Source organism: Phalaenopsis equestris, unplaced genomic scaffold (assembly GCF_001263595.1).
Source record: "Phalaenopsis equestris unplaced genomic scaffold, ASM126359v1 Scaffold000800, whole genome shotgun sequence".
In the NCBI taxonomy this organism is placed as follows: Eukaryota; Viridiplantae; Streptophyta; class Magnoliopsida; order Asparagales; family Orchidaceae; genus Phalaenopsis; species Phalaenopsis equestris.
This window is the reverse complement of record NW_018165240.1, coordinates 1,412,954-1,423,760: the sequence shown is the minus strand read 5'-3', so window position 1 is coordinate 1,423,760 and position 10,807 is coordinate 1,412,954. Positions and strand designations below refer to the sequence as shown.

The 10,807-nt window shown below is 33.5% G+C and overlaps 1 protein-coding gene across 1 annotated transcript; it reads left to right on the top strand.

Moving 5' to 3' along the window:
* Positions 1-599: 599 nt before the first annotated feature.
* Positions 600-10,346, top strand: LOC110031294 (protein PIN-LIKES 6-like; the record flags this gene model as incomplete). The annotated part of the gene is given in 8 exon segments (XM_020734425.1): positions 600-724; positions 2,156-2,277; positions 3,051-3,242; positions 3,782-3,856; positions 7,083-7,183; positions 8,710-8,762; positions 9,392-9,586; positions 9,961-10,346. Coding segments are annotated over 8 exon segments (985 nt in total), but the record flags the coding sequence as incomplete, so codon positions are not given.
* Between the last annotated feature and the right edge of the window lie 461 nt (positions 10,347-10,807).

The following is a 10,807-nucleotide window of genomic DNA, read 5'->3' as shown; positions in this document are numbered from 1 at the left end:
TTTTGTTCAGCCTTAGTTTTTTGTTATTGTTGTTTATTCTTGATTATTTCTTATTCTAAAAAATTTGAAGGGAAATTTAGAAACATACCACAGAATTCTTATGTATTTACATGTTTAACACATAAATTTTCATATTTACATTTATAACTCTTTGGTGTGATAAAGCTAATGCATGAAATGGCTTATTTCACTTTCAAAAACTAAATAATAGTAATATTTTTTATATGACATTAAAGATTTAAGAGCTATGTATGTAAATATGAAAGTTTAAATTTTACACATAAATACATAAGAATGGCTTGGTATGTATGCAAATGCCCATTTTTAATAGATCGTGTTTTTTTCAGCCTTGCATATTGGATTAGAGGCATTATTTTTTTCCTTAAAAGGATTTTTTTTTTAATTGCTTTTTTTTTATTTGCCCTTTTAAAATTTTTTAATTTACTTGATATTCTATACATTCTCATTATATAGCTACCATGCAAATAGATTTTTAGAAGATTTTCATTTTACCAGTGAGATATTAGATTGCAACATCAGTCATTGATGAACCATATTATGATCTAAAAGGAGCTGATACAATACTTTTGAATGCTCAGGTGGTTCATTCCTGTCAATGTTGTATTGGGTTCAATATCAGGCTCTGTGATTGGCTTTGTTGTTGCATCTATTGTTCGACCTCCGTACCCCTATTTCAAGTTCACCATTATACATATTGGGATTGGTAGGTCAGTTGCTTTCTTCAAATAATATATTGGTTTCACTTTGTTTTGAAAGACTTACATGCATTCCACTTAATTCTTATGTATTTACATATCTAACACATACTTCAATTTTTACAAACAAACCACCTTCCCTATGCATGAAAGTTGTATTTCTCTTATTTCGAAAAAAAAAGAAAGGTGCATTTCACTTTTTAAAGTTAAAATTGTGGTATTTTTGATGAGATATGAAAGGTTTGTGTGTTATAGAAGTAAAAATTAAAAATTAGGTTTTAGATATGTAAATACATAAAAATCTGGTTTCATGTATGTAAATGTCCTTTTTCTTTTTTACTTTCCCTATATGTGGCATGCTAATTTACTTTTCTGGTAGACGTTGCGTTCCTTTTATTTCTCAAATGTGCTTCTTACGTTGATACGCAAGACTTTTAAATCCTCTCTCTCCTTATTAGTGAGGTTGCCAATAACTTGAAGTGAATGTATCACCAAGTTTGAGAATGATGTGCCATAGTGTAAACATAAAAGAGAAAAAAATGACACAAGACTTTATGATTTATGTGGCTCAGCTTCAACCAAAAAATAAATAAATAACCTAGAGAGGTGATATGATCTGATCCATTAGAAAATGCAAAAGTTGTAATAGTGGTGTACAAAATGAAGCACTCTCTTTCTAGTTCCTAAGTTTAAATACAAATAAGAAAAAAATAGATCCCCAAAATTTCACAGAACCAGTCAGTCTTCTTGCATACACAACATCATTAAATCTCATGAACATAATTTGTGAATTCCAACAAGCAAAAGTGGATAGAGGTGAAAGGTGCGACGCCTCATGCGCTCGAATCCTAATATTGGGAAATCCTTATTTACACGTTTCCTTGACAAGTGGGGCATATGAGTCAATATAATTCTCTCTCTCTTCCTTCTTCCCATAACGCTCTATTCTTCTAATTTACACCCTTAGCATTACTCCGTTGAGTTCCTCAATTAAATTTGGGTGCCGAAACATATTGGATAGTTTTCAAACTTGCTGAATTAAAAAGAATGCAGTTTACATGTATTATAGAAAAGGTGATTTTGTTTAGGATGATTTACATACTGAGCACTCAATCCCTATGTATTTACATATCTAACCCCCAAACTTCAATTTTTGCATGCATGCAACCTTACCTATGCAGAAGGTGTTTTTCACTTTTTAAAAGTTAAAATGGTGGTTTTTTTTATGTGATATGAAAGATTTGGGTGGTATAATTGTAAAAAACAAAGGATAGGTGTTAGAAATGTAAATACATAAGAATTGGGTGGTATGTATGGTAAATGCCCTTCTATTTAGAACGACCCTGTTCCCTTGCCTATAGCTCCGCGTTAGATGAATTGTTGCCTATCACCTTTTGTATTTGTTATTTTGCATAAAGCTTGATTATTTTTGTGTGCAGGGAACATTGGAAATATACCACTTGTTTTGATTGCAGCTTTATGCCGAGACCAATCAAACCCATTTGGTGATTCAGAGAAATGTAGTCAGGATGGAAATGCTTATATCTCATTTGGCCAGTGGGTAGGTTCTCTGCTTGTTCCATCAGATGCAGCTATTTAGGTTTTTAACCATCTAATATATCTATGGCTATATATTTCGTTTAGCATCTAGTACATTGTGAGTTTTCTGGGAGAATTTATCTCAAAATAGTTATGTGGCTCACATGTGGCCAATTTAGTCATGTAGTGTTGACGTCATTTAGTTATCCTAGAATACTAGTTAATTGTGTACAATGAAATGAGTGTTGTTAGGCCAGTACATGCATTAAAACCCTTTACCCTTTTTCTTTGCATGGAGCAGAGATAGTAAATCTACAATTTTCAATGGATCAAAATAAAAGTGTTTTGCTTATGCATTCCTTTTCATGATTTTTTGGGATAACTTCATATGCATGCTGGTTTAGCAGCACTCGAGATTATTGAGGATAAAATGTATATTGCATGTTATCTATCCTCATTCATTAATCAATTCAAATTTTAGGTTTTATCAATGCGAAAATATTTGTGTTGCTCCATGTATCGCGGGCTGCAGTTGTCCTGTTCATCTTTATCCAAACTTTAAATTTTTTTGCTTCCATTATGTGTTTTAATATCCTGAGCCTTTCTCAAATTGATTGAATAAATATGTGCTCTGCATCTTTTTATTTTATTTTATTTTATTAGTGATCTTATTATTATTTTTTTCATAAATAAACTTTAGTCCTCTTTATCCATTGCTCAAATTATTTGATTTTTTTTCACTTTTACTTTTTAATTTTTTCTACTGGAAATGTTAGAACTATAATTGAATGTCAGGTTGGCGCAATTATACTGTACACCTACGTTTTTCAAATGCTCGGTCCGCCTCCTGGCGGTTCATTCGACGACAATGAACAAGAAGAGCTTCCAAGTAAGAGACCGGCTAATAATGCCAGTGCAGAGCAAGTACCTTTGCTTTCTTCGGACGAGCCTGAAGAAACAAACATGCAGGCTTCAAAAAGAGAAAAAGTAAGTGAAAACACATTTTAGTGTTAAATAATAGTTAACATTACTACAGCGCAATGAATTTAACCTAACAATCAGATAATAAGCAGGACATTCTTCCTTTCTTGAGTTCAGTTATTTGTTATAATCGTTTTGGCTGTATTTTACTTGAGAAAGTATAAAACAGTCCCTAGATTATTTATGGTGGTGATTTTAGTCCTAACTATCTAATGTGTCCAATTGGTCCCTTGACTCAAGGATAGGATCGAAATTAAACATTTAGCTCGTACATCTTACCCAAAATAATTTATTAAAGGTACTATTTTATATCATATTTAAAGGATTAAGGGATTTAATCTAATACATTCATAATCTGAGACTAAAATGACTCCATAAAAATATTCTAAGGACCGTTTTGAAATTTTCTTGTTTTACTTCAACTTTAAACAATCAAACCATTTATCTTTTTGTATTTAAATATCATTTTTCTTAGAATAACATCGCAGCTTTGTTTTCCTTATGAAAGTTCTATATGATTCAGCTCTTATATTTTCCTTGTGCAGATACTTTTCCAGCTACGTCGTCTTGCTGAAACACTAAAGATTAAACAGATTTTGCAACCGCCAATCATTGCCTCGGTAAGTAATAAAATTTTGATTTTGTACACTTCACTATTGAGTCCTTAACGAATCATTTTAAATCACTCCCGGGCTCAATAGAACAATAAGTAGGGAAGAAAATTAAATTTCCATTGCCTTTTCTTTTCAAGAACCGTCATGCCCAGCTTAACTAACCTTCTTTTAAAAGAACTAATATTAGATAAATATTCCCACCCAAAAGGTCTCCTTGTGTATAATTAGTAATTTTATATTAGAATTGGAAACCTCTTACAGCATTTTCTTGATTATAAACTTTTTTTAAATACTCCCACATATCTCTGACTATCTTATATTGCCTTAGATTAAGAACAATTACTCAATCAGCAGACGTATGATCTATGTCCATAATCTTGCTTTTTATGTTACCATTGAGCCAATTTTGGACATTCAGTAGAGCATGATCGCGTTCTCCTCAATTTATCCTCATAATATCTTCCTATAATCAAAATTGAAATTTCAAGGCATAATAATTTTTACTTGTATTCCAAAGACGGTCAAACTGCCGTTTAATATGTTTGACATAGTTGGCATAATTTTTAAATCTCAAAGTCACATCTATTTTAAATTCAAGCCTAATTGAAGCAGAGCATGAGTGGGTTGGTACGATGGCCAAATCACGAACAGGTCAAGATGGATGATTCAAACTAGCATTGTTGTAGGTGGTCAAAGTGGAGATATTTCATTTATTTCGTTCAAGCTGCCGTGTTGAAGCATATCACAATGCAACGGGATCAATCGTAAAACAGTGGGTGAAGCGGCACTATTGTAGAATATCGAGGTCGAATGAAAGACGAGAAATAACTTTTAGCATTGGTTGCGATATTGATGCGATCCAACGTAGAATCGACACTAATTTTCATAAAAATTAGGGAACAAATATTTTTATTCAATAACATAAATTCAAAGCAATACATCACTAAAAACTCTCACAGACACATAAGATATGCAAGTACAATTCGAGAGGTAGACGATCTCTCTCAAATCCTGCTATTTGAGAGGTAGCAAGTCTCTTATAAATCCTAAATCTAAGACTCACAACAAAATATCTCATGCATACCCCTAAACCCAAGCCTATTAGGTTCTATTTATAACAAGCAATAATAAATAATAAATGACTTAATTGCCCTTAGGCCCATAAAAGACAAAATTGCCCTTAGAATAGGCCCCGACATAATAATACTCTCCAAAAAAACATATTGTCCTCAAGGTGGAAAAAATAAAGGTGTTCTTCCTCCACATCTTCCTCTAACTCCTCACTTCCTGCTCCGCCTCCTCACAAACTAAAAGGACCTGGAGCGTGCGATCCTTGCACCAATGGCTTGGGGCATACTTCTCATCACATCAAAAATATAATATCTTTGCTCTCTTGTCCTGCACCTCTACTTCTGTGAGGTGCTTGAAGTGGCCCTCGAGACGGGCCCACATATTCATCTATTTCGGCATCTCCTTCTGAGAAGTCACCGTTTGGATCCTCAGTGTTATGGTTGCTGAGATAATTGTGTGGAATTATCTTATGGTTTCGCTTTTGTTGGTCTTCTTTTTCTGGTTTTTGTATTTCACTATCTGGGCAAGCTCCTGGGTCTTTCTCATTCTCGATGGTCTCAACCATTTGAGTGTTGCCCGTATGTCTGGATCTTATTCCCCATGGTCTGAATCATTTGAGTGCTGCCCGTATGTCGGGATTTAGGCCTTTCATGAAGTTTCTCTTCAATCCTGCATCAGAAATCGTCCACAGCAGCTGCTTGAATCTCTCCCAATATTCCATGTCAATCCCCTCCTTAGTCAAGGCATATAATTGCTCGTGTAGGTCTTCTTTTCTAATGGCTCGGAAATCTCACCATAAATAATCCTTAAATTCCTCCCACAAACTGATCGAGTATCCAGTCTTCCTCCACGGAACCAAGTTAGCTCTTTTCCCAACTGTATCACCGTTCTTGGCTTCCCCGCTAGCTTTAATTGGAATTGTATCATGACGAAGCAAGATGGAATGGAAGGTTTGGGTCTTTGTTTGCCATGCTGTAATCCTTTAGAAAGGGTTCCTCGTAATCAGAAGTGTCGCGTTAACTCTGCACGCTACGTTGGACTATGGTCGTTGCGGTTGGATTTGATGTCGATATAAGGGCACCGTGCAAAAATCCAAAAAGCCGCAATCTGGAATTTTTGTGCACGGTTTGCCTCGAAACTTTGGATGCTATAAAACTTTGCTGGTCTTCGCTGTCTCGTAAAAAAAAATTCTTGTATGTTGCAATCTTGATTGTGAGGATTCAGTGTGTCTACAAGCTGGGATCTCATAATTGATCTCCCATGAATCAAATGCTTTGATACCACTTTGAGACGATCCTATGTAGAAATCGGCACGAATTTTCACAAAAATTAAGGCAAATAGATATTTTTCTTCAATAAAATCATATCAAAACAATTCAACACTAATAATTCCCATGAACACATAAGATAAGCACCTACAATTCGAAGTGTAAGTGATCTCCCAACTGCTATTTGAGATGTATGAAGTCTCTCCTAAATGCTAGAATTAAGACTCACAACAAGCAATCTAATGCATATCCTTAACCGTAAGCCTATTATGGTCTATTCTTAATAAGCAATAGTAAATAATAAAAGACTCAATTACTCTTAGGCGTGTAAAAGATAAAATTGCTCTTAGGCTAGGCACCAGCGTACATCTATCATGGCAAATAAAAGTTGTGTAAAAACAGCTTGTTCCCTTCTAGTAGTTTTAGTCATTATATTAAAAAAATAGGTAACATACAAGCGATGATTGACTGATTTGCTCATACATATTTGCCTTAATGAAATTAGATACTTATATTTCTAAACTATGTATACTTACAATTTTTCTATGACTTATTTATTTTTAGCCATACTTTACTTGTAATAAATGCCTATTTTAACAGGCTTCCGCAAAGTATTATTTTTATTTTAGGTGAAAAGTGATGGCTCATATGACATTATTCTTCCGTTGATTAAGATAAAAATGCTTCATTTTAATGATTGTGAAGGAGTGATCTTGGTCGATATTGAGTATTTTTTTATGTTGAATGTAATGATTAGTTGGATAATAATTAATCGGCTTATAGTGTTGGACCAGAATGTGTAATTGTTCATCAATGTTTTACTTAAAGAAGCTTCTACTGTTGATCATACTTTAATCTCTTTTATTTGTTTCTCTATAATCATTTGAAAACAGGTGCTGGCAATTTTCATTGGTGCTATACCATTCCTGAAGCAGTTAATTCTCACGGACGACGCGCCTTTCTTTTTTTTCACTGACAGCTGCTTAATTCTTGGGTAAGACTTCTCTCAGGTCTTATTTTGGTATGCATATTTCTTCTGTTTGAAAAATATTGCTATCTTAATTTGAGTTTAGAAAGACTATTTATCTGGCTTGATTCCTATTTTTCAATTTTATTGAGTTTTATTTTAGTTTGTATTCCAAGGAAGAAATTGAGCTCAGCAGAGCCCATGGCGACCACTTTTATACAAAATGAAGAGTTTCTGATGCTGTTTTTGTTTATAAATGGAGCTGGAATTTTTACCACCGATGAACGGATTATGGAGCTGAAATGTTCTGATCTAATTTTTAAAAAATAATATTAATTAATCAAAATATAATAACGTAAGTAAAATATATTATTTATGATTTTATTTAATAAATTAAATTTTAAGTTGATTAAATTAATATTGTAATGAGTTACTATGATTTTTATGCTTAATTAAATTTATAAAATCATATTTAATTCTTAATTAAATATTATGTTTTGTTCGTTATAGTAAAATCATAATAATCAATGATTAGTAAGTTACTATTTAATTATTAGTTAGCTAAAAATTATAATGAATGATTAACTACATTAATAATCTTTTAATTAATGATTATTATAGTTAAAAGAAATAAAAAATAATTAAATTATACAATTAGATTTAAATTTCAAAAGAAGTTATCAAAAAGTTTCACGCGATTTAACAAGTTTTAACATTTGTAATGCGAATTGGTTTATAGAGTTTTAACCATTCCAAGATTCACGGAATCATTAGTTAAATCCTAGAATATGTTCTTAAGAATTTTATCTAAAGAATTAAAGATTCAAACAATTTTGTTGAAATCTTTTTTTAAGAAATTAGTTAAATCTCTCTTAAGAGTTTTTTCTTTTAATTATTTTGGGAGGTGTGTGCTTCTTTGTTGTGGTGACATTATGTACTTCGGTTTGCGGAAGAGTATTTTCTTATGCCCTTGTTTTGCTCGTTTGTGGGTTCTCTTTGTAGTGGATCTGTTTCACTCTCTTCTCCTGTGAACCCGTGCTTGTTTTAGCCAAACCGAGCAAATCTTCATGTCTTCTTGTGATGCTTGATCTTTTTGGAATTTCCTTATTGTAGTTGCTTCTGGTTGGCTTTTTTTGCATTAAAGTTGGGTGATTTTCTTTTTGCTATGACTAGCATAAACTGTTGCAAAAGCATCCTTCTGATGCAGGATGGTAATTTTAGTACGTCACTTATTTCCTATGAAATTACATATCCACCAAATCCCTCATATCACATCAAAACGGCACAATTTTAACTTTTTAAAAGCGCTTGCATCATTTTATGCATGGATAAGGTGGTATGTATGTAAAAACTGAAGTTTAGGTGTTAGATGTGTAAATATGTAGGAATTGAGTGGTATGTATGTCAATCTTTTATGTTTTTTTCTCTTGTTAAGATCAGAAATAAAATAACATTCATCACTATCGATAAAGCATGATGCTTATATATTTTTATCAGATTTAAGTTATCAGTATGGTTAGTTTCTTAACAATGCATGTATTGAATTTGGTCAGGGATGCCATGATTCCTTGCATTTTGCTTGCGTTGGGAGGAAATCTTGTTGATGGTAAGCGTTTTCTCTTACTGTTTTTTGCATGCTTAAGTTTTTCATTAGCTTGGCAAATTTGTTCACCTTGCTGCCTTTTGACGGATTTAATTGAGATTTAACTCAAATCTGCCAGACACTAAAAAGGGCAAATTTTAATTCCTGAATTTTGTGAATCTAGTTCCTTCTCAGTTACTCTATTGCATCTTAAATCCCATACCTACTTAGGCTCCGTTTGGGGCAGCTTATCCGATGCGGCGGCATTTTGAAAACACCATCTCACCGTTTGAAAAATGTGTTTGAACAACTTATTCGAAAACACAGTTGGATTTTTACTCCAAACACGGAACGCAGGTCGAACCCGCAATCCGCGTTTCTAGATAAGCAGCTTATCTGGATAAACACAAGCTGCTCCAAGCGCACCTTAAACCCTAGTGTTGACAGGATTTAGTAAATCCCACATTTACATGATTTCCTGTGGTTATTGTGTCTCTGTTGCTCTTCTAGATGCTGATAAAGGACCTTATAATATTTTCTACAGACATGCACAAAATTCCTATAAATACATTATGGCTCGAGCTACACTAAATATAGACCTTAAAATCATTTTATGTTCATCTTTGAATTATTTCTTTTATATTTTCATACAGGTCCTGGTGCAGGAAGTAAAAAGCTTGGTTTTCGAACAACTGCTGCAATTATATTTGCACGATTGGTTATAGTTCCTCCCGCTGGGCTTGGTATTGTCACCTTGGCTGACAAGCTTGGCTTTCTTCCAAAGGGTGATAAAATGTTCAGATTTGTGTTGCTGCTCCAGCATACAATGCCTACTTCTGTGCTTTCTGGTAATAGGCCATCCCATATGTTATTAGTACACCAAAATGTTATAAATATAAACATTAAGGACCCAGTTGGGGCAGCTTATAAGTGCGGAAACGCTGCCTCACCGTTTGGAAAACACCTTTCGGCAACTTATCCGAAAACGCAATTGAGTTTTTATACTAAAAGCAGGCCGTGACCGCGTTTCAGGATAAACTGCTTATCCGTATAAGCACAAGCTGCCCCAAACGCACCCTAAATTTTAGACGTCAGACATGCAAATACATAAACATTGCGTTATACTTACGTAAATTTTCCTAAATATTTATCGACGATTTATTTTTCCTCGTCAATCCGACAATAATTTTATTTGCACAAAACATCCCAAAACTGATTGCAGGTGCTGTTGCAAATCTGAGAGGATGCGGAAAGGAGGCAGCTGCTGTTCTATTCTGGGTTCATATATTTGCAGTAATCTCCATGGCTGGATGGATCATTCTTTATCTGCGCCTTCTCTTTTAAGTTTCTTGCAGACACAACTGCTGCTTTGGTAGGAGCTCTCAATTCTTTTCCTTTTCCACACTGCTGTGAGCGCCATGATTTTTTTTCTATTTTTAGTAAAAATTAGATTAATTTGAAGAGTCTGTGTATATAGGTTTTAGAATGCCTGAATGTTTTATCATTTTGTATCTTTTGATGTGTCATAGAGACCACATCTGATTAGGAGGAACTGTTTTAGAATGCTGCTTGTAATGTATTTCATGGCCTGTGATTAGGATTATTGAACTGTTTAATTTTTTTTTTTTTTTTAGTTCATGGAATATTTGGTGATAGATGTAAAAATTGAAGTTTAGGCGGTAAAAAATTGTGATATTTTTTATATGGTAGGAAAGTTTTGGGCGGTATAAATGTAAAAAATAAGTGTGGGTGTTAGATGTGGAAATACACGAGAATTAGGGTGTGAATGAGTCGAGTTGAGTTACAACTGACTCTGCCTTGACTTGGCGATCGAATAGCATGTTCAAATTCATCGAGTCGAGTTGATATGTTGAGTTAAACCTCGGCTTATCAGTAGAAGCGAATGTCAAGCTTAGCTTGGGATCACAATTTTTTTTTTTTATTTTTTTTTTTTTTGGGTAGAAATTCTATGGGTGGTATGTATGTAAAAAGAAAAATTAAAGTTTGTGCTAGATATGTAAATACATAGGAATTGGGTGGTATGTTTGTAAATGGTACTTATTCCAATA